This window comes from Malus sylvestris, chromosome 5 (assembly GCF_916048215.2).
Source record: "Malus sylvestris chromosome 5, drMalSylv7.2, whole genome shotgun sequence".
Lineage (NCBI taxonomy): Eukaryota > Viridiplantae > Streptophyta > Magnoliopsida > Rosales > Rosaceae > Malus > Malus sylvestris.
The window spans coordinates 20,959,095-20,984,053 of record NC_062264.1 but is presented as its reverse complement, the minus strand read 5'-3'; the positions used below and the strand labels follow the sequence as shown (position 1 = coordinate 20,984,053).

The 24,959-nt window shown below is 36.2% G+C and overlaps 1 protein-coding gene across 3 annotated transcripts; it reads left to right on the top strand.

Annotated features, from left to right (window-relative positions):
• Positions 1-662: 662 nt before the first annotated feature.
• On the top strand, positions 663-10,206 carry LOC126624205 (serine carboxypeptidase-like 1). Of its 3 annotated transcripts, XM_050293241.1 has the most exons (15): positions 663-827; positions 968-1,108; positions 2,710-2,786; positions 2,906-3,031; positions 3,122-3,224; positions 3,314-3,351; positions 3,476-3,577; positions 3,743-3,829; positions 3,928-4,086; positions 4,161-4,232; positions 4,323-4,447; positions 4,565-4,678; positions 4,797-4,854; positions 4,946-5,004; positions 5,360-10,206. In XM_050293241.1, exons 1-15 carry the CDS (start codon positions 701-703, stop codon positions 5,442-5,444), a joined length of 1,473 nt encoding a protein of 490 aa, XP_050149198.1. In that variant the 5' UTR covers positions 663-700; the 3' UTR covers positions 5,445-10,206. The 3 variants fall into 3 exon arrangements, with proteins under 3 accessions (XP_050149198.1, XP_050149199.1, XP_050149200.1); XM_050293242.1 differs by lacking the exon at positions 3,743-3,829; XM_050293243.1 differs by lacking the exon at positions 968-1,108 and having other exon boundaries at positions 680-819.
• The last annotated feature ends 14,753 nt before the right edge of the window (positions 10,207-24,959 follow it).

The following is a 24,959-nucleotide window of genomic DNA, read 5'->3' as shown; positions in this document are numbered from 1 at the left end:
TTTCATTAAAATATAGGAACTTGAGGTTCAAGTAGGTTCATAGCATGAAAAAATATGCCTTCAATTTTAGAGTTGAATTTTTTTTATCTTGATTATGATAATTAAAACATAATCTTGTTTTGATTACGAGATTATTAGGTACCCTTATCGTCATTTAATGGGAAGAAACTGTGCCTCTACTTCTCAACAAATTGGTGCAGGCCTTGCAATTACCCCTCAACATTGCAAGAATGTGACTTTATGAAATGCTTACAGTGGAAGGCAAAGAGTTTAAGATAATCTTTATCTCTTTCGGTTGTGGTGAGGTAAAAAATGAACACTCCAAGTGCATGTCATGGCTGGCATTGAACGGATGCTATTTTTCATAAAAGTTGAGTGACATCTACTGTTGGGTTTTTATTTTCTAAATGGGTGTAAAGATAAATTTATATATTGAATTTGGTATGTGAGGGTAGTTTAGGTAGTAAGTTGGGTTTAAAGAGATATTGAGAATTTAATTAAAAATAATATGGGTGTAGAAAGTAAATTAGGTGTAGAAAGAGGTTATATGAGTTTAAATAAAATTTCTCTTTTTTAAATTCATGTCACCTATCATTCCCTATGTTACTACGTAGTACGTACAACGTTGGCCCCGCACAGAGATAATGCCATCCTATATATATGATGAAATGAGACTTGCAGCAAGTACAGCATCCTCACCATGTTGCCACAAGCACTTCTATTTATGGCTCTTTTGACCACGAATGTTGCATCCACGTCAAACATCATCACCGCCCTACCCGGCTTTCCCGGTAACCTTCCCTTCAAACTTGAAACTGGGTACGTAGGTACTTCTTGTTTCTTTCCAAAACTATTATCTTATCTACTCTGTAAAAATAAACTTGAGCACTGTCAATTATGTTACTTTAATACGGAAGATGACTATGAAATTATACGAGTTTGAATTTGTTATACAAAAGGTACGTAGGAGTAGGCAACATGGATGATGTGCAGCTATTTTATTACTTCATTGAGTCCGAAGGGAGTCCAGAATATGATCCTCTTGTGCTTTGGCTCACTGGAGGTCCCGGTTGTTCTGCGTTTTCTGGCCTCATATATGAAAATTTAGGTACTTGCTTAATTATTAATTCACTGTCTGCATCATTTCAGAGGATATAATTCAATATTATTTTATATTTTCAGACATTGGTGATATGAAATTAAGGTTGTGAGTGACGTAGGCGAGAAGTCCAGTGCGAAAAAATTGTGATGTCAATTTTTCTGCTTAAATTTTGGTAATGAATCCCACAATCACGAAGAAGACAAGAACATGCCTGTATTGACTTATAATTAGAATCCTCTTATCTGCCCCCTATAGTTTGGGAAATGTTGATCAAACATTGATGAAATCATCAAGGAGAAATTAGGTTCTCATCGCTATTTTTTCTACTCAATTGATTAAAACCTTATTCATTTTCAATTTTTGATCAAGGTGGGTTTTAATTAACGTCATTAATTATTTTAAAAATAAAGTATTTACATGTCAAGATAATTATATTTTATTTTTGAATATATTCATTTAGTGTTATTTATAGCTATACTTTTTATCATATATTTCTATTTCTAGTTTGTACCCATATTTAGTTTGCAACCTTTTTTAAATTGTATCAGTTTTCTTTTAAATTTTAATTTGTACCCATAAAATATTAATTTCTTTTTGTCCCTTATTTTTTAAACTTTTATTTGTACTCATAATATTTTTAACCTTTTATTTCTACCTATAATTTATTTATAATGTACCCATTTTTCTTTACAAATGTACCACTTTCTTATATGCAAAATGTATACTTTTTTTGTGTAAGTACCATGTTTTATGCAAAATGTACCCATTTTTTAATGTAAAATCTATTTATTTTTTAATCTAAAATGTACCATTGATTTTTTTTTATATAAAATGTACCCATTGTTTTTTTATATAAAATGTACCCATTTTTTGTTATATAAGACGTTCCCCTTTTTCGTATTAAATGTATTAATTTGGTATGTAAAATGTACCCACATTTTTATATAAATTTAGTCATTTTTTATATGTAAAATGTAGCCAAATTTTATTATATACATGTACTCATATTTTATAAAAATAAAATAAAATCCCTTTTTTTTTTTAATAATCTAGAATGCACCCATAAGCATATTTTTTTTTTATCAAAACCCATAAGCAATTTTGAATAATTGAATTGGTAGTGTAAAACAGTTGAGTATTTATTAGTATATTATTGCATCTCTTTTATTATTATGTCATATATGTGGCATGAGAGAAACTTCAATCAAAAACCTAAAATGCATAAGGTTTGAATCTATAACAGTTAAGAACTAGGGACCACAACTAAACTATCCCAATTATCAATCATATATCGACAACATACCAATAAAAATTCTAAAAAACAGACCGTTTCAGAAATTGAAATGTGTAATTTCATTATTTAATCCAATTTCTATATAGTTTGATGAATGAATTTTATTTTCTTGAACTGTGTGGGTTATACGTTTATAAGTAGGAGTTTTGTAATTCAAAGGGTTTAGCCAGGTGTTAATTGAACACATATCCAAATTTCCAATTGCAACAATTTTGAACATTATTCAAAAGATTTTGTCCGGTGCAAGTAATTTTATTCAAAACTTGATTATTGTAAACAACTTTATTTTGTAATCGTTTTTACTTTGTTTTAGGTCCACTATCCTTTGACTACGCAAATTCCATTGGCAACAAGCCAAAGTTCAAGTTGAATCCTTACTCATGGACAAAGGTGTGAGACTAATTCAATTGCCTTCAAAATGTGTGTGTTTTTGTATTTGATATCAAATGCTGCAGCTTTGATTTATTCAGGATTTTATAAAAATATTGTCAATAACCCAAGAATTTCAGGTTGCCAACATAATATTTTTAGATGCACCTGTCGGCACCGGATTCTCATACGCAAAAACTTGGAGAGGATACGCTAATATGAGTGACACTTTATCAGCAGCACAAACGTATGAATTTCTAAGAAAGGTGAGGATATATTTAGCCACCAACATGGAGTATTCATTAATTTGTTTGAGAACATACAAGGTTTTTAGCTACATTCGTGTATTGGTGCAGTGGCTTATGGACCACCCTAAGTTCTTCAACAATCAACTCCATGTTGCTGGCGATTCTTATTCGGGCATAGTTGTTCCCATTATCGTTCAGAAAATATCTGATGGTAAGCTACTTACCATAACCACGTCGGGCATCGTTCTTCCTCTTACATTCGACCTTTAATTAGTTGTTTTGTTTGTTTCTTATGTGTAGGTAATCATGATGACAATGTGCCGCCAATAAATATCAAGGTACATCTTCTGCAACTAGAATATGAATGACTTCTGTTATGCTATAGTTAATTAGTTCCTGATCATATGCCTCGGGGTCTTAACACTATGCTGAACAATATAATGATCTCTATGTTGGATGCAGGGATATGTGCTTGGCAATCCAGCGACAGATTTGGACAAAGACGAGGATTCCAGAATTTTATTTGCTTACCTAAAAGCACTTATATCAGATGAACTATACCAGGTGAAATAGCCTCTTGTTGGTTTCATGTAGAGATTGGATTGTGGCTATTCAGATTAGTCTGAACTACATTTGATCAAAATGTTGGATTTGGCTCTTAAGTTATATCTATAGTTGTCTTAAAAACAACAATGTCTCTCAAGTTACAACGTTTCATAGTTTTGCTAGTCACTTGAAACTAATTGCAACGGAGAGTATATCAATGTGGATCCAAACAACGCATTATGTGTGGATGATCTAGAAATTTACAACGAGGTTAGTGGAAACATAGTAAGGTCCTTGGTTTCTGCAAGTACTTGTCACTTTTAAGTAATCTGAGATCATTATACTGACTTTACATTTGGAATTCACAGTGCACTGAAGACATACGTGCTGCACAGATATTGGAACCTTCATGTACTGTAACTTCGCCAAAATCAACGGGATCAATATGGAATCCCGACCATCTCAGTGATAGGGACTCTAAAAATACCCTCCTTACTTCTTCTGGACTTCCTAGGCTATGGTGTCGGGTATATATCTCTCAGCATGCACGCACAAGCGAACACACGTGCACTCTAATCATATCTGCCTTGTTTTAATGTAGGAATACAATTATATCCTCTCTGAAATTTGGGCAAATGACAAAACTGTTCAAGATGCTCTTCATGTTCGGGAGGTAATCAATTAGTTAATTCTAAAAAAATCCTCTTCAGGTTCTCATGACATTCTAGAGGACTTTAATTTTCTGATTTTAAATGACAATTAGGGAAGCATTGAAGAATGGGTGAGATGCAATTACAGCTTACAAGATTCATATATAAAAGATGTTTCCTCTAGTCTTGTATATCATGAGAACCTCATAAAAAAAGGCTATAGAGTTCTTATTTACAGGTAATATATCTGTCCAAATTTCTTTCGTTTGGGAAGTTTTCTAGCAGAATCTGACACAATGTGTTTCCGTATATATCGCATGATCGTTGCTTCGGCACTCAAAATTTCTGTTAACAGTGGTGATCATGATATGGTAGTTCCTTATGTGGGTACTCTTGCTTGGATAGAGTCGCTTAACTTGACTGTTGACAATCGTTGGAGGCCATGGTTCGTCAGTGGGCAGATTGCAGGGTTGGTGTTGCATTTTCGCTTACGACATAATATTTCTTCCCCCGTTCATACTGAGTTTAATTATAAATTTAGATTACAATTATCACATGCTTACCACATATAATGTTTTTACGTTTAGATACAGTGTGCAGTACTCATACATAACTAATTACAAGTTGACATTCACGACTATAAAGGCAAGAAGCCAAGAACCTTCATGAACTTAATTTTTCATAGATACTAGAGTTTGCTTGAGCAAAAGCTGACTAAATTTTTCTCTTAATGCAGGGAGCCGGTCACACAGCTCCAGAGTACAAACCTGAAGAGTGTCTTGCTATGATTAGTAGGTGGTTTGCATATTACCCTTTGTAGTCAGTAATTCTAATTACATACCCATCAATTTATAGATCCTCATTTATTTGGAGTAGATTTATAATTTATAATAATGTATGGAATAAACAATGTGTTGTATGATAGGAATCTAAAGGATAAATGGTTGTTGTATGACAACTGAGATGGTGCCAAGTGTCATCATATTAGTGAATAAGATTGTATTAGCTGTAAAAGTTGTTAGTTGGTTGTAATAGGAAAAGATTGTTGTGGTTAGTTGCTATATAGCAGGAATTGTAAGATACAAAGGATATGTGATAAAAATAGTATTGTCTTCTTCTTGTTCATATTCTCTCTCGACTTCTATGGCAGCTTAAGAGTCAAGGTTGATTTAGGGTCTATCATTGGTATCATCAGAGCCAATCACGATCTTTCATCCCTTCTCTGTGCCGTATGACTCGTGCTTCTACAAAGAAAGCCATGGATTCATAGAATCAACTTTCTGCAATAAACAACACTCTCAACATCCTACTTCAGAGGTTTGACGCCATGGAAGAACGCCAAGATTCATCCGACGCTCGATTTGAGAAATTTCATCGCGATTTTGTGCGAAATGTGATATGGGTTTTCATGTGGACTCCTCAGATGTGACCCCTTCAGATCCCAATTTGCATGAAGATGCAAGAAATCAACAATTCAATCGCCAAGATTCAGGTTTTCACCCAAGACCTCCATTGGTGAAATTGGATTTTCCTCGATTTCACGAAGGTGATGACCCTCTCGGCTAGGTTTATAAAGTGGAGCACTACTTTGATTACTTCACCATTCCAGAAGATAAGAAGGTTCGAATGGCCTCATTCGACATGGAAAATGAAGCATTTCAGTGGTTTCAATGGGTGAATTGTGTCAAGAATTACCCTAAATGGGAAGATTTCACAAAGATTTTTTGTCGCAAATTTGGATCACCTGATCTTGTGGATTGCACTGAGAATTTAGTGAAGCTTCGCCAAACTGGGTTACTCAGGGATTACATCATGGAATTCCGTCGATTAGCGAATCGTACTATGGAAATGACTCCAAGAATCTTAAAAAGTTGCTTCATTGGGGGTTTAAAACCGGAGATTCAGCATGATGTCAAGATCCTTCGCCCTTTCGATGTTTATGAAGCTATAGCCTATTCGCAACAAGTGGATGCTAAATTGGCAGAGCTCAAGGTAAAATCTTTTTCAAGAAATCCATTCCCTGCATCACAATTCAAGCCTACTCATCTGTCTGACATTACCAATATACCAAAACCTGAATCTTCAACACAAAATGATAATTTTCGACGACTAACAGTTGCAGAAATTGAGTTTTGAAGAAAGAATAGATTGTGTTTCAATTGTGATGAGAAATTTTCTAAAGACCATGTGTGTGCTGGTCCTAAATGTCAAATTTTACTGATAGATGTGTATGAAAATGGCCATTTGATTGAGCATGAATCTGATGATACTGATGAACCTGAAGTTATGGCTTGTACAGTTTATGGTATGCCTGCTCCAAAGTCTATTCAAACTATGAAAGTCAATGGGTTGGTGTTGAATTGTCCTGCTATTTTTTTGATAGATTAAGGTAGCTCTCACAATTTCATTGACATTGCTTTAGTAAAACAGTTGAAGGGTCACTTAGATACTACACAACCATTTTCTGTTAAAATTGCAAATGGAGGTTCACTCACCATTCCGGGTTGTTTAGCACAAGTCTCTGTGAGAATTCAGAATTATGCAGCTGTGTTGGATTTTTACGCTATTCCTTTGAGAGGGTGCGATATTGTTCTTGGCGTACAGTGGTTAAGAACGTTGGGACCATTTTTGTGGGATTTTGAAAAAATGGTTATGCAGTTTGTTGTTGGCATTACTACCTTCTCTATCACAAGTCCTCAAGTTCAAGATCCTCAGTCAATATCTTCCTTGCAAATGGATAGATTACTCAATCATGATCATTGTTTGGGAGTTGCACTATTTGTTTTACAATTCAGTGAGGAGACTATACTTCCTTCCAATCCTCGGCAACTGCCTTTTCCACAAGAACAGGATCTGTAGGTTTTGTTAAATCAATTTCAGTCTATATTTCAACCACTATCAGGGTTGCCTCCGTCACGGTCACATGATCACAGGATTCCTTTAATAGAAGGGTGCAAGCCTCCTAGTGCAAGACCCTACAAATATGGTCCTTTCCAAAAGACTGAAATCGAACAATGTGTCTAAGAATTGCTAGATTCTGGTTTTATAAGACCAAGCCATAGTCCTTTTTCCTCTCTAGTTTTGTTGGTGAAGAAAAAAGAGGGTACTTGGAGAATGTGCATGGATTATAGGGTACTCAATTTGTTCACAATGAAAGACAAATATCCTATACCATTGATTGATGAGCTCTTAGATGAATTCTTTGGTGCCAAGTATTTCTCAAAACTGGATCTTCAGTCGGGCTATCACCAGATTCGTATGCATCCCAAGGATTTTGATAAAACGACATTTCGAACTCATGAGGGACATTATGAATTCCTTGTTATGCCATTTGGCTTAACTAACGCCCCGGCCTCCTTTCAAGGTCTAATGAATGAGATTTTCAAACCTTATTTGCGGAAGTTTATCTTCGTATTTTTTGACAATATTTTGATATATAGTGCTTCTTGGGAATTACATCTCCATCACTTGAATCTTGTTTTGAGTTTACTGCAAGATAATCACCTCTTTGTCAAGCTCTCTAAGTGTGCAATGCAAATTGAGTATTTGGGGTATATAGTTTCTGACAAATGAGTGGCTGCTGACCCTTCAAAATTAAAAGCAATTGCACAGTGGCCTAAACCGGCTTCTATGAAAGCTTTAATGGGTTTTTTAGGCCTCATTGGGTATTGCAGAAAATTTATTCCCTATTATGGCAAAATTTGTGGTCCTTTGACTCCACTCACTAAAAATGATGGATTTCATTAGACCCCTGTAGCAATGGCCGCATTTCAGGAACTCAAGAGTGCCATGATGTCTCCTACAGTCTTGGCTCTCCCAAATTTTTCAAAACCCTTCATTATTGAGAGTGATGCTTCAGGTACGGGTATATGAGCAGTGTTGCAACAAAAGGGCAGGCCGATTGCTTTTACAAGCCAGTCTTTAGGACCAAAGAATCAGGCTTTATCGACTTATGAAAGGGAAATGTTAGCCGTAATTCATGCAGTTAAGAAATGGCAATCGTATCTCCATGGGAACCATTTCATTATACGAACAAATTATCACAGCCTCAAGTATTTTCTGCAGAATCATGCTAATTCTCCTTTTCAACAAAAATGGGTTTCGAAATTACTTGGTTTTGATTACGAAATTTAGTACAAGAAAGGGAATGATAACAAGGCAGCAAATGCTTTGTCTCGAATGTTCTCAAATTCGAGGATTCCACCTGACACTACTTCAACCACTCTGGATGTTTCTGCCATGAATAGTATTGCTCCTAATTCCGTGCTTCTGGGAGTACTTGGCAGTGAACTTACTGCCATATCTTATCCTTATATGTCTTGGCTCGATGACCTTCGCCGACATGTTGAGCAAGATGATTGGATCTTAGCCAAATCATAATCAGTTTTGAATAAAACTTCGGATTCTATTCCATTACAATTCTTGAGATATCACTTTGCTAATGGTTTTTTGAGATACAAAAATAGGATTGTCCTAAGTCCTACAAGTTCTTGAAGGGTGAAATTGTTTGAAGAGTTTCACTGCACACCTAGTGCAGGTCATGCAGGTTTTCTTAAGACTTATAAACGCATCCCTAAGTCTTTTTATTGGGAAGGTATGAAGAACAACATCAGGGATATGGTTGTTGGTTGTGATATCTGTTAGAAAAACAAGTATGAGTTCCTTGTTCCCGCAAGACTACTGAATCCTTTACCTATTCCCCAAAGAGTGTGGACTGACATATCCATGGACTTCATCACTGGACTTCCTCCTTGCAGAGGCAAATCTGTCATATTTGTTATGGTTGACCGACTTTCAAAAGCTGCACACTTTCTATCCATGTCTCATCCTTATACTGCTCACTCCGTAGCTCAGCTTTTCATCGATCAAGTGTTCAAACTACATGGGATGCCAACCTCCATTGTCTCAAATTGAGACCTTATTTTCATTAGCTCTTTTTGGAAAAAGTTCTTTAAACTTCAAGGCTCCAGATTGTGTCTTAGTTTAGGATTTCACCCCCAAACTGATGGACATACTGAGGTTTTAAATTGGTGTTTAGAAACATACTTAAGGTGTTTTTGTAGCTTAGAGCCCAAGTAATGGTTGAAATGGCTTCCATGGGTGGAATGGAGTTACAATACATCTTATCCTACTGCAACGAAACTTACACCTTATGAAGTAGTGTATGAGCAGTCTTCTCCACATATTCCAATCTATGAATCTGGAACTACGAAGATTGACTCGGTGGATCAGTGTTTACAAGATCGAACTCGGATTTTATCTCTTCTTAAGACCAATCTGGAAGCAGCTCAAGTAAGAAGGAAAAGTCAGGCAGATAAACATCGAACTGAGAGGTCTTTTGAAGTTGGTGATTATGTGTATCTCAGGTTGGAACCTTACCAACAAAAGTCCCTTGCTCTACATCCTTATCTTAAATTGCATCCTCGGTTTTATGGTCCCTTTGAAATTCTTACGAAGGTCAGACCTGTGGCCTACAAGTTAAGGTTGCCACCTCATTCTAAGATTCATCCAGTTTTCCATGTTTCTTGTCTCAAGAAACAACTGGGCACATCAGCCTCTACTACTATACCGCTTCCATCTGCTTATGATGCAGGTCTGATTCAGGATGAACCAACAGCTATCCTGGATCGACGGGTCATTAAACATGGGTCGACTCCTGTCACCGAAGTCTTAGTGCATTGGCGGAATCATCATGTTGCCGATGCATCTTGGGAGCGTTTGGATGATTTGAAAGCTCGATTTCCTGACTTCCAGCCTTGAGGACAAGGCTAATTTCAAAGGGAGGAGTAATTGATAGGAATCTAAAGGATAAATGATTGTTGTATGACAACTGAGATGGTGTCAAGTGTCATCATATTAGTGAATAAGATTGTATTAGCTGTAAAAGTTGTTAGTTGGTTGTAATAGGAAAAGATTGTTGTGGTTAGTTGCTATATAGCAGGAATTGTAAGATACAAAGGATATGTGATAAAAATAGTATTGTCTTCTTCTTGTTCATATTCTCTCTCGACTTCTATGGCAGCTTAAGAGTCAAGGTTGATTTAGGGTCTATCATTGTAAGCTTAGTCGGGAGGTGTTCAATTTTCTTTTGCACATTACTAGAGAGAGCTGTGTTTCATCTTTTCATATTGAATTTAAACACTTCAACGCACGCTCTAAACATATCATTTGGGCGTCTAGATAAATTACATTGCCAATTGTCTATAACAAATTGATTGAATTCAGAGTGATTAAGACACATTGCCTCAAACTTGAAAGAGTTCTTCCTTTTATAGCCAATATTATTACATTGAACTATAATAGGACTAAGGTCCGAGCCAAATATTGGCAAGCTGTGTAAATGAACCTTTTCAAACAGATTTAGCCACTCGAAATAGCAAAATTAAACACGGTCTAACCTTTCAAAAACTACCGAGTTATCTTAGGTTCATTTGTCCAACTGAAAGGAACTCCAGAAGCAGGTATAGAGACAAGATTACCATCACTTGTAAAATTGTTGAAATCAATCATGTACATAGTTATTGTTACATCCAAGTTTAGGATATTGTTAAAATCTCCCAAGAGTAACCAAGGATCGTTATTTGGGTTCGGTGTAAGAATTTTAATCCATAATTCCTATTGTAATTCTTTCTGAGGTTACGCATACACTAAAGTAATCAAATAACTTGTATCACAAACAAGATCATGCAAAGTAGCATTTATACAACGATCAAAAGAGCATATTATATTGATATTCAAGACATTTGATTCCCAGAACAAACAAAGGCCACCAGCCCTTCGACAACCTACTGCATTAAATTTACAATAAAAAAAAAAAGCATTATCACATGTAGAAGAGATCTTATCAAGAGTAGTCTGCCCTTCAACAATACAAAAAAGGTCCAGTTTGTTAACCACACACAAATCTAAGTTGTGACACGAAACCAGGTCTAGGCAGACCCCTGTGATTCCATAACATGCTTCTCATCACTCAATTTCGTCAAGACAAAGGTTACCTGCTTCTGCAGCAAACTCCTCCCCTATACGTTTTCTTGGACTCAAAAGACCAATAGTTTTCCTACTTGCACTTGGCAGATCCTCTTTAGCACCCTCACTTGAATTCTTGCAGCCACCAGTATCTACTTTCCCATCCCAATCACTACGTCCTGACTTCATAAACTTGTTAACAAAGAATCATCATTCATCAACATTCTAAACAGATCATCAGTTTGCATCCAATAGTTCACCAAATCTGCAGAGGAACGTTGCACCAGTCAACCAGACAACAATCCCTCAATTGTTTCCACTCAGCCAAGACCTCCTCCATCATATTAAACTTGCTGATTGTTAGAAAAATATCAACAATCTATGACAAATTTATATATGCTAATAATAAATGCGAATAAATATTTTACAGAATATAAACATAATGCAATAATAATTAAGTAGATAAACAAAAGATCGAGGCTTACGTACCACAATGTCCTTGAAATAGAAATTTCATCACTACTAAGTGCTTGTAGAATTCTACGGATGTCTGCTTCACCAAGATTCAACGATCAAGTAAAAATTCCAGCACCGGAAAACTTAACTTCTGACGAATTTCTTTGTGATTCTCTCAGTAAGAATGCTTTGGCTTGTAGAATGAGAATTATGTTTTTCTGTGTTCTAAATGTCATGCAGATGGATATATATATAATATGATTATGCATGTTTGCAACAAGTACGGAGAATTAATGCATATGTTGGGAGACATCTTCTCAGATGGGTGTTTGCTCTCTGCGTTCTTTCACCAGACCTCAAACTTATCTGTTGGTAAAAAAAAAATTAATTAATTAAAGTGAGCCCAATTTTATTTTCCAAGGTCCATCGCTCCAATTACTTTTTATAAGGGACAAAGCCTTCTAAAGTGAGGAAATCTTTTGGTAGTGACCAATGTGGGACAATGAAATTTCTACTCAAAATTTCCAACACTAATTGTATTACATTAATCGTACTATTTCTTTACCTGTAATTGCTATACAAAAGTCAATGATGTACGTACTTGTATATCTGTACCAATTGAGATAGTAAAGATCAATCAAGCTATTCTCCCAAAGTATAGATCTCTCTTTCTTGACAACTTACTCTCTGCATATTCTGTTTTCCCATCGCCTTCATATTCTGATTCTATACATGGTATCAGCCTTAACCAACAGCTAAACTACTCAATTTCGATCCTCTATGGCCTCTACTACATCCTCGTCAAACATCTTATCTTCTGCTGCTCTCTTGTCTGATTCTTCTTCAACCATGACAACCATCACCACAACCCTTCCCACTACCTTCAATATCTCTCACATGATCAACACTCTATGGATCGTACCAATTATCTCAGTTGACGATCTCAGAGATTCATGGTCTCGAAAACACTGTGGCCTGCAATTCTAAACCCTCCAAAAAGCTCGACGACAGCTCTGTCAATCTCGCCGACTCTCAAGACAAACTTGTCTTTGGTTGGATTAAAGCAAACTTGCTCCTCCTCCATCAAGCCTATCTTGCTTTCTTGTACCACTGGTTATGACGCATGGTCACTCTTGGAGAAGCTTCTCTCTCCTCTCTCTAAGACTCACATTCGCACTGTTCGACACCAACTCCAAAATCTGAAGAAAATCCCGAGCAACCTATGCATGAGTAGTTACTACATGCTCGAAGCCTTTCTGATTCTCTTCACTATGCTAGTTCCGGCATCACAGACAATGAGCTTATTGAATCCATTCTTGACGGGCATGGTCAAGAACATAAGGAGTTTAAGACATCGGTTCATCTTCGCTCTTTTCTTTCCTTTGATGACTGTTATGATCTGCTGATTCAAGAGGAGCATTGATGAGTCAATTTCATATTATATATTTTACCCTGTTCTTAGTATATTTTGGTTAATATTTGGGAAGAATTTTGATACTTTGAATTGTATTTTCAATATAGGATAGTTGATTTCCTCTAGAGCAAAACATGATCAAACGGATGAATTTTGGAGTGGTTCAAATTGAAGGACGTTCGTGAGTCACTCAGCTTGATCATATCAAAATATCAGATTTTTCCACTAGGCGGTTATTTTCTGACAATAGAATAAAAGAGCGATGCATGGTGCTGGAATAGTGACGTTTTGGGCTTGAATTACATTTTTGGAGCCCAAGATAATCTCGGATGGTTTCGTGGCCTTCTAGAGATGTGTTCGGAACGTCCTGATAATTAAAACAAGCTATTTTGAGCCGGATTTGAAGGACATTTGAGGCTAAAACGTGGCTGGATAGTTTCTATGCAGATTCTCCTAACTTAGTTAGGACTCTATTTTCTAAGTTATTTTATTTTTATTATTTAGTTTTCTAATTGGAAAAAAAGACGAGGGTTTGTACGATACTTTGTAGGGGATTTTAAGGTTTTGGCCGTTTGGAGTTTTGGGGCTACGTTTTCTTTTATGCAACTTTGGAGACAGAGAGTAATTGCTAGGGTTTTTGGAGATTTTCTACTTTAAGGTGTTTTCATTCTTTTTTATTCTTAATAATATTTTCTATGATTTCAATTATGAAAATGTGTAACTAATTCCTTTTTACTAGGGCGAAGTCTTAAGCCTTAACATGAATATGTGATTTTTATTTAATTGCTTATGATTGATTACATGCACACTTTGAATTATTAATCACCGTGATTACAACTATCTAATTTTCTATAGTCTGATCACCATTAGAATCTTTAGAAAAGTAATTTGATGCAATTTTGGTCGGAAGGTTCTCTGAAATTGACACTAGCTTCTTGTGGTTGATAATTGTAATTTCACTTAAGATGAACACCACGTCTTAAGGGTTGCATGGTTTTTCAAAGGGTTTTCATAAAGCATAATGAGTCTCTCATGTTCAGATTTGATCTGAACGTCCGAACAGATTGCATGTTAGATATATGTTCTATGTTGGAAGTTCCAAGTAGGATATATATTAGAAAAACCTAACCTTCAAAGTGACATGTGTAGATCCTAAGTAATTGGTAAAAATGCATAGGATTTTTTGGTGATGGTGGAACCCTAGTGTTTTTATAAATTGGTATTTTAAAAACTGTTTCTTTTTCTTTATCTTTAATATTGCAGATTAGTTTATTTTTATTAATTAAATTCGTTTTAATTTAAGTAAGTAATAAAATCAATCATCTTAATTTCTACTTTACAATAATTAATTGAAATTTGATTTGCTTCGAATTATTTAATAATCCTTATAGAGAACGACATTGCGAGATCCGTTTATACTACAAAAACTTTGTCATTCTTGCAAGTAATATAGGAATTTTTAACCCTTTTGCGTATGTGGTAAATTGCCTATCAAGCATCTCATTCAAAATATGTCCTCTCTTTCCTTGTCCAATGGCGCTGCCTTCACTGCAAACCGTGCCTCCGGCAATTTCCGAAATTCTCACCATGGTGTTGGCTCTTATAAACATGGCACAGGTCGTGGTCACGGTCGTGTTGGTGGTGGTTGGCGTCCTGCCAATTCCAACTGTCACAGGCATTGGTCTTCTCATCAGATCCATCTTGGGCCCACCAGTGATAGTCGCGCTTCCCACATCGGCATCTCCCCCGCCTCAGTCAAACTTTGAGTATGGTAAGCCTTGTGAACCTTGTGACACACCTGGTCATAAAGCCAAGAAATGTGCGCAATGTGGAAATTTTGCTACCTCGTAGCCACCACTATCGCTTCTCCTTCCTCCATTCCTTGGGTCGTAGATTCTACCCACTACATTACTAATGATCCATCTCACCTTACTCAACTTCAACCTTACACAGGTACTAATTCCATCGTTTGTGTGAAACGGTGAGCACTTACATGTATCTCATTTTGTCAAATCCTCCATTTCTGGCTCACATGGTTCTCTTTCTCTTCAAAATGTGTTGTATGTTTCCGCAATAAAAAAGAATTTGTTGTCGATTCGCCAATTTTGTCGTGATAATAATTGTTATTTTGAGATGGATGGTATGTGCTTTCGTGTGAAGGACAAGAAGATGGAACAAATACTTTTTAATGGGCATAACCATGCCGATCTTTACTATATTCGAGCTGCTTCTCACATCACTCCTAAGCTTGTGTTCTATGGCGAACGGACAACCCGAGATGTTTAGCATGCTGGCTTGGGTCATCCTTCTGATGCTATCTTTTGTGTTTTGGCAAACAAATACCACATCCCCATTAGTGGTGCAGTTTCTCCTAATCATAATTGCCACATATGTCCGTTAGGCAAGGCGTGTCGGTTACCATTCAATACTCCAATGACCATGACTTCTCACCTCCTACAACTTATACACCTTGATGTATCAGGTCCTACCTTGATTTTGTCAAATTTTGGCTATATTTATCTATTGTTGGTGCAGTTTCTCCTAATCTTAATGAAGTTTCGCAACCTTACTCTTGTACGTTAGTTTAACGTCGAGAACGAAATACAAATTGAAGCTGTGAGGGCATAATTGTAATTATAATAACTTGACAGGGCAATTTTTTAATTTCACTTAAATGAGTTTAAGTGGGCTTACATTAACTCTCGACCTCCCTTTTTCCTCAGCTGAAAACTCTTTTATCTCTATGTATTCTCTCTTTGCACCCTTGAACTCACTCTCTCTCTAGCACCGAGAGAGAACTCTCACTATCACCCAAATTCCTTCATAAATCTGCAAACCTGCATTTTTGAGATCAATGGGACTCAGGCAACCTGGTGATGGTCTTGCATGTGCCATAGGTGCATTGTGAAGTGCAGTGCCATTAAATTCGAGAGCTTTAAGCTCTAACCTTCAATCTCATGTGAGATTCCTTCCTTCTCTTTGAGTTTTAAGTTTCTAATTGACACAATTGGACCCGAAATGTCCACCTAGACTCCAAATCAAGTTGTGTTGGCCGACACCAAGAAAGTGACGAAGTCATAAAGTGTAACCATGTGGAAAAGTGAGTAAATTTAAACCTAAAAGTGCCTAAATGTAAGAGTGCGCATGTGAGCGGGAATGAACCCATTTCATACATGATGTTAGAGCATAAACAAAGTACAGTAAAAATAAAAGAGGAATTATACCATCGGGAGTATTCCCATAACAACGTTTTGCCAGAAATCCTCCTCAACACGAAAACTCTGCCACTAAAACCTGGAAGGACGAAAAACAAGGGTGAGTGGGCCTAAAAATAAAGCTTTGTAAAACCTTTTCAAAACGTAATAACCCCTCATAGTAAAACAAGTATAGTTTCCAAATCTGACATACTACGTATAGCATGAAAACAATTACCGTAAATAGTAATATCTCGAAATGCAGTAATTCACAGTATTTGCATATAAAACATATAACTTCCAGAAATCACCATATCTCGAATAAACGAACATAAACTATCAGGTGCTCATCGACGTATGTTGACACACGAGTTCATGCAAATGTATTTTGACATGAACAAGACTGGGTGTAATAATGATTTATGCTCTAATACTACAATCATGTAAAGACTGGCACTATGCGAGTCACAAATGAGTCCTAATTGCCTATAGAAATCTAGGATAGGATTGGCACCTACAATGGATCCAAAGTGAGCGTACGGTGCAATGTGAACATACAAGTGAATATTGGCTCTGGCCTGGGCGAGTACTAACACCAGTGTACCACACGATGAACGTATAAAATAATTATGATCATGCAACGGTAAATCGATAATTCTAGTCAACATAATACTATTCATGGCAACAAATATAGTTAAGGAATCCCATAATAATGGTACACATACATGTGCATCTCGCAAGATTCAAAATAATTTCATAATTCTCAAGATTACGACCTTTCTTATAAGCGTTAATTTAATTATGGAAATCACGTAGAAAATTCATTATTAAATATATATGTGGAAACTAAACAAATATATATGCTATATAAAAGAATAGGCCCACTCACAGGTACTTGCAATGTCACATCCTTTCGAGCTAAGAAAAGTCAGAGTTTCCGATAGTAATCGCACCTAAGCATAAAGTTAGGACCCATTAGTAAAACTTAACTAAAACGATTAAATTTGGAGAAACAACGTGCGGATTTGGAATCATGGTGTCGAAATACACTAAGAAGGGTTCCGGTCAATTTTTGTAAAACTCAACAAAAAGTCAACGGTCAACCCCAAAAAGTCAACCAAGACACCGAGCTGGTCAACTACGTTAAATCTACAGAATTTCACTAAATGGATGTCAAAAACGGACTTGGGACGTCGAAATTAGCCTAGGAGGGTTTCTAAGAAAATTTCAAAAAAGTCAACACAAGGAATATTCCAAGAATATCCCATGGAATATTTCTAGAATATTCCAAATCTAATTAGGAAATGGGTCAGGCTAGATCCCGGGTTCAGATCCGAATTCAGGTTAAGATTTCCCTTTTTTTTTGAAACTGGCCGGGTCAACTCGGTTGCATGTCACCAGTTTTCACGAAGAAGAACACCATAAGTCCTTGACTCCGATCAACCATAAATCTCCCTTAAACTAATCATACAATATATCAAATTGAAGCCCAAGAAACAAGGAATCAAAATACACCATTGGGTTCCTCAGCCATGGCTGAAGTTGGCCGGAAAAGGACTCGAAAGTCGCTAGACCCTTGCCGGAAAAATGGGTTTGTTACTCTCTTCATTCCTGGGTAATTCCATCATTCAAAATGTGTAACCTAGGTTAGAATCGAGCCACCAAAATGAAAGTGAAGGGATTTTAAGTATCCCGAGGTTTACCCTATGTCGGGAAATTCATAAACTCGTCGAAGAACGGCTACTCCTCTTCGTCTTCATTACTCTAGGGTTGACATGGAAGAGAGGGAGAGGGAATTGAGGTGGTGCTGGTTCACGTGGAAGAGGGGAACTCGACGCCGTCGTCGAACCTACGAGGTGGCGTCGGCGTGTCTTGGCGCTGGTGATTGCAGAGAGATGAGAGAGTTAGAGTGAGAGAGACATGAAAAGATAGAGAAAAGAGAGAGATGGTCCAGTTGTGTAGGGGAAAGGGTGACATGTGGCAAAAGATGATAGGAAAGTTTGAGTGTGGTGTGTGCCTCATGGGCCATAAATATTATGAAAATATTAAAAATATCTCACCAAATATTATTATAAAATAATAATATAGTAAAAAAATAATTATAAGAAATATATAAAATATAAAATGGAAATTTTTTACAAAAGTATTTCTCGGATTTGTAGTTTCGTAAAACTTCCACCATAACTCCGATTTCGATTCCGCATGCACCTACACATTTGTAACGTTGAGTACTACACAAATACGCTAAAATGGTAGTTCTTACACATCACGAAATGATGGTCAACGAAAATTCAACAATCTCGTGCTCTAGGGCATTTTCATCAATTCACTCTTTTAAAATTAATCAAATTGTAAAATTAGGGATGGGTTGTTACAATCTATCCGCCTTAAAAAATTTCGTCCCCAAAATTTGAAATAAGTTGCTAGACATAAAATACTGAAGATAGAAAGAAAATATATAAAGAAGAAATTAAGCTAGAGTTGTTGGATAAAAGAGAGTGCCTTTCCTTCACGATTAGATTGTAATGATTCCTCTTTCATGCCTCTAAACTCAAACTTTCCTTCTTCTTCAGTACAATACTAAAATATAAAATCCTTTATAAAAACATAAAGTCAAAACTAGATATATAATAACATAACATCAAAATAAGTATATAATAAAGTAAAGTTAAAATAGTGGTACCGAAATCAAAACCGAACATAGAAAAATTTCACCTACGCACTCATAGCGTCACGTACTCTGAGAATATGTATGTAGTATCTTTGGGTCAAGCCCAAACAATAAATAAATAAATAAATAAATACTAACGTAGACGAGCCTAATTGCCCACTTATCCACTTACTTAACGAATCTAACGAATAAGTTATCGATATTACGGTCTGCAACCCGCAATACCAACAACTCATTGTTGTCTCGATAAGCAAGCAATAATTCCCGAGGGTGCAATATTACCATCTTACCCCTCATTGGGAAATACACATAAATCATCCAAATAACGCCTTGATCGCACTCACATACTACCCTTTCGGGAGACTTCGTCAACATCACACAATTTCCTACATCGTAACCTTAATCCTTTGATTACATGTTCATAAAACTCTTTTATAAATCATGTAATGTGCATAAAAATCTTTATACAACGGTGAAAACGGTACCGTAGCCAACACTGGAATAGTAAACCGCAGTTACACACAACTCTAATAGAGATAAGTGTCTATCGTAACCATGCTAAAACTACAGAATGAACAAACGCAACATGTCCGTTAAGGTTTGGATAATTCGTTCCGATTGACCATTAGTTTGAGGGTGCAATGCGGTATTGGACAAAAACTTAGTACCCATGGCCTTCAAGAAAGCTTTCCAAGGCTTAAAAATGACACTTGCATCACATTGAGATACAAGAGTGACAGGCACACCATGTAGCCGAACAAAATAGTTCACAACACTTTAGCAAGCAGATTCATTATAAATTTTCTACCGGGTTTAGTGAAAAACTACGCTGAAAAGACTAAGAGAACACTCAAGAATTTGAAGGTCAAAACATGTCCATTAAATCTAGAGTACAAGATAACTAGATTAAATGCATAACATTTTGCTACAACGGTAGCTTCTAGGATATTCAATCACCAATGGTAAAGATTCATCTAGCAAAGTATTTGTTAGGTGATTAAGGAATTAATGGTCACAACTAAAATTTCAATGTCCGAGCGATTCACCTAGACGGTCTGTCAGTTAAAGAAAAATGATACGAAGTGCAGTAGGATTGACTGAAAAGCTTTCCAGCACAAGAAGGTGAATATGGAATCACAGTCAGAGTAAATGTTAATCAAAACCCCAACAAATTTGATAAATTCAAGAATGAGAAATTTTACTGAGTAGTAAAAAAAAATGTGGTCCCCCTAGACCAACAAAAAGTGAGCTGAATTGTCAAGTTCGTCGATAATCATTAAAACATCATCATAATCTCCACATGTACAAGATACCTTGTACTAGAAGCTTATGGTGATATTTCCCCATCTCTATTTGGGTACATGAAGTGATTATAACCACTCGAACGATTTCTTGATGATTTGTAGGTAACATCATATCAATACTCCTAAATATTAGCTGAAATGGGATAGGACAGACTGAAAGTGTTCAAGGGTACATATGTCTTTTGCTGCGGTAAAATAGTAACTACGTTTGCACAACCGGGGTAATACATGATAGTGCAATCATAGATGTTGATTTGGTTTTTCCATCGCCATTGTCAAAAATTTAGGTCCTTTCAAATAAAAAAGGTAACCATTGACTCAAGTTCATGAGTAAGATAGTTCACCTCATACAATTTTGACCGTTGGGAAAACATAAGCGATACTCTGATATGTTGGATCAGTATGCAACCAATACATCCAGAGAAGCATTACTATTGGTTTTGAAATTATCGATGTTATAGAAAAGTATACGAGCAAGGATAGGAAATAGACAATACCTCATTTGTCAACTTAAATCATATTCCACGTCTTAACTAAATTGATTTTCCTCAGCCAACTTGGAAGGAAAAATGCTATGACTAAAAAGTCGTTAACGAACTGCCGATAAAAATCGAAAAGGTCAAGGATAATTTGCATTTCACAATAATTGGTGGGACTGTCACACTTTCTTTAGCTATAACCTTTTGGGGAAAAGAAAAGAATGTTGTCTGCTGAGATCACGTCTCCCAAGAAAAGTACCAATTTAAACAAAGCTAACATTTGAAGAATTGGTATAAAGATGACTGTCGTTGTTTATTGAATTGATCTCGTGGTTGAAATATGGGAGAAGGTTGTTTGTAGGACTGCTACGAATTCGTCAAGTTATGGAAGAAAATTTGGGCTCTAAAAGTTGGTTAGAGAGACCATCAATTCGAAATATTTGTTAACGTTCAGTCCAATGTTTTTGTGGCTAGGTTTGAGATTCCCTAGATAATGTGTTCGGTTGGGTCAATTCCTAATTGGTAAGTTTCTGCAACTAAGTTTTCTCAATATCAAAAGAGTCGTTCGAAAGATGTAAGGAGAATTAGTGTTGTATTAGAAAATAGGTCGATGATGTATCTTATTTCACAATCTGGTGATATCCTAGGTAAAATTTTGAGAAATGACGTCATGGATATACATCCTCAGGATGTACAATACTGCTTCCATTCTTTACGACACGTGTGAGGTTTTTTTCAACTTCCTCAATACTCATTTCACTCTTACAGCAGAAAATTAACTGGTACTTCAATTCTAGTACTTGTCTGTGGATATGATTCGAAATATGACTGGTCGGAGAGGTTTTAGTTACCTAGATGGGTAATATGGTTAACACAACTGTGAGTTTACTGTCCTGTTACAAGGCTTGCTCCTAAGTTTCCACGATTGTAATTTCTTCGACCCAGGTTGTCACTGATAATCAGTTTAACAGTCGCACTACAAATTAACGCATTTATGGTAACAACTCATACTTCCATGCCTATACTCATCAGAATGACGAGTACAACACCGAAAGAAATTCTGGGAATTAGTGTTGGTTGAAGTGTTCTAAGGTTGGGAAAAAGGTTCGCCAATAACCTAATTCAGAACAGGGTTTAATGAGATTCAATCTTCCTCCTGAAGATTCAAAATTATAAATATGCTTGAAGGATTAGTATAGTCGGGGACCAAGGAATCAAAAATTTCGTAGGAACTCTTATAGGTGGTATTCTAACAGTTACTACCATGGAATCAAAACTATTTCTGGTTTCCTATCTTGGATGGATTGGTAATGATGATGGAATAGTAGTGTAATTGATGGGTAATTCTCCAATGGTGCACAACTATCGATATATTAGCCCTACTTCAGGGCCATTAACTTGTCTCAAATCTACATATTTCCTTGGCAAGGAATTTCTTTGCTTAAAGTCTAAAAGTGTTCACCAAAATGATCTTTTAAAATATCGATAAGTTGTCTAAATTGTCTAAAACTTAGAAAAAGCTAATACATTTTTCGTGCTTGACAAGGTGGCAAGATTTGAAAGATAAGCTCAAGAACTGAGAATGGTTACATCACGCGTGTGACGGACGGAATATTGTCCAAACTTATGCTCTGATACCAAACTGACACACCCTGACCTAAAATGTCCACTTAGACTCCGAATTGAGTTGTGTTGGTTGACACCAGGAAGGTGACGAAGCCATAAAGTGTAGTGATGTGAATAACTGAGTAAATTTAAACCTAAAAGTGCCTAAATGTAAAAGTGCTCTTGTGAGCGAGAATGAACCCATTTCACACGTGATGTCAAAGTATAAGAAAGTAAAGTAAAAGTAAAAGGGATTATACCATCGGGAGTTGATAAGCTCATATTTATATATATTTTATATAAAATTCACTTGTCTTTTCTTAGTTAGTTCCTTATATTTTTGAGCTATTTACTATGTTTTTGTATTTTGTGTGATTTATCAAGCAAAGAAAAGAAAAGTAGCACAAGTGAGATATTAAGTAACAAATTCGTCAAAACTGCCTGTGCAGATTAGCTGACTTTGGAAGCATGTTACAAACCGCTCAGAATGAATGAGAGAATGAGCCTTATAAACTTGGAAAGCTACGGATGTCTATTTTTTGGAGCAATTACGGATTGTTAATATCATGTTTCTAGAGAAGTTATGGGCATTGTAACACTGAAAGGTTCAGAAAAGGGCTAAGCAGATTTGGCTAATAAAATGAGAAAGTAAAGGCACTTGTTTTGTGTTTTGCTTTGTCATCAACACTTAGCAGCAAATGGGGTTATGATTGCACTCATTTGGCTTTAGAGCAAGTGGAAATACATAGCTAGAAAGAGAAGGCACGGCACATGCAAAGGGAGGAGACATCAAACAGCTCACACACATGCAAGGATGACATACACACACATGCAAACTGCATGGACAGGTTGGAGAGTAGAAAATGTGTTTGTTTTGTGGTTGAAATGACGAAGAACATGTGTGTGCAAGTGTAACAGCTAGTACAATGTGGAAATGATGACTACATGGCAGCACACACACATGGGAAAGCAAAGAATGCACATCACATGGAAACACACGGCACATGGGCAGAAAATGGGTGATTTGTGGCTGAAATGATGAAGAACATGTGTGTAAATGTAAAGGAGAAACATGGCAGAAAATGTGTTTGTTTTGTGGCTGAAATGATGGAGGTCATGTGTGTGCAAATGTAAAGGGAAACATGGACATCACACACCCATACAAACCGCACATGCAAGGAATTGAAGTGGTCCTCTCCTTAGCCTATAAATACATCCACCATTCCCCTTCCTAAGAACAATCTTGATCCATAAAAAAAGAGCTACATTTCACAAACACAAATACATTTTCCTTCCCTTGGCCGAGACATTCACCAATCCTAAATACATTCCTAACTTTTCCATATATCCATACACATCCTAGACACTTGTGCCGCAACAAAGAGAAGAAAGAGGACCCTTGGACGTGCTTGCCATTCAAGTTGGATTGTTGAAGCGTTTTTAGGTGTTTTCATTCTTTTATTTTCAATGTCTAAATTTGTTTATCTTTGCTTTGTGAGTATGAGGAACTAAACCCCCCTTAGCTAGGGGGAATTCAAAACCATGTTCATGCTTGCAATATGATTTGATTACTTTCAGTTATGATTTCATAAGTTGTGAATTTAATTTGTTTAACTGCTTGATTGATAACTTATTCGTGTATGTTTACTAAGAGTGCACACTTAGTTTGCATGCATGAATATGATGCTAGAGTATAAGGGAGTTTCACCTAATAGTTACAAACTTATATTCACAAGTAGTAGATGCTTATAAACGATCGCGTTAAATAAATTCTTGGCAGGAGTTTCATGCTCATCATAGTAACGAATGCCTCATCAATACTTATAGTTTTCATAATGCTTAATGATTTTTTATTGTATCTTTATTGTGCAGTTCACGTAAAGAACTTTTGAAGAATGCTTGAATTGTTGTATGTGCTTTCCCATCCAATTCAATAACTTAAAGAGAACTTGAAGGTTAATTTAAGCGGACTTAATTAACCTGGGGTGTTGAGTTTCATGATTGATCGAAAGAACAACTGAAAATTGGTTTATGTGCAAGTATGTCATGTGTGGAGAAGAACCTCCTAGCTAGCCTTCCATCCATTCAATTTACTCAAATTCGTGCAGATTTCATTAGTTCTTTAGTTTACTTGTTTTGTTTTCAAATTCATCAAAACCAAAACCCCCTTTACCTTGTTGATCTCTCGGTTCGAGAAATAAAAATAAGAGGATCGAACCATTTCTTCTTACTTTTTTTCAAATTTGATAAATGTTGGTTTTAAGTATTTAGAACCAAGTTGAAACCAAAATTCTTCCAAAAGTGTGTTTAGAGTCCAAATCTGCCCAGTTTGTGTTTTTAGGCAGATTTGAGTGTTTTTAGCTTGTTTTGAGTTCTTTGAGTTTGTTTTGAATTCTTTGAGTCTAGTTTAGTGTTTTAAACTTAATTTTACGTTTTTAAGTCAGTTTCAAGTGTTTTAGCAATCCCTCCTAATCCCCGGCCTAGAACGATCCCTACTTATACTTCTACTACAATTGTCAAAAGAGGGTTAAATTTGTGTGTTAAGTTAAAATTCGCATCAGGAGTATTCCCATAACAACGTTTTGCCAGAAATCCTCATCGACACGAAAACTCTACCACTAAAACCTGGAGGGGCGAAAAACAAGGGTGAGTGGGCCTAAA

Excerpts from the sequence above, each read along its gene's own strand:
- LOC126624205 (XM_050293241.1), top strand. The coding sequence starts at position 701 with ATGTTGCCACAAGCACTTCTATTTATGGCTCTTTTGACCACGAATGTT. Across the intron at positions 3,032-3,121 it reads CGTATGAATTTCTAAGAAAG|TGGCTTATGGACCACCCTAA; the intron begins GTGAGGATATAT and ends GTATTGGTGCAG. Across the intron at positions 3,352-3,475 it reads TGCCGCCAATAAATATCAAG|GGATATGTGCTTGGCAATCC; the intron begins GTACATCTTCTG and ends TGTTGGATGCAG.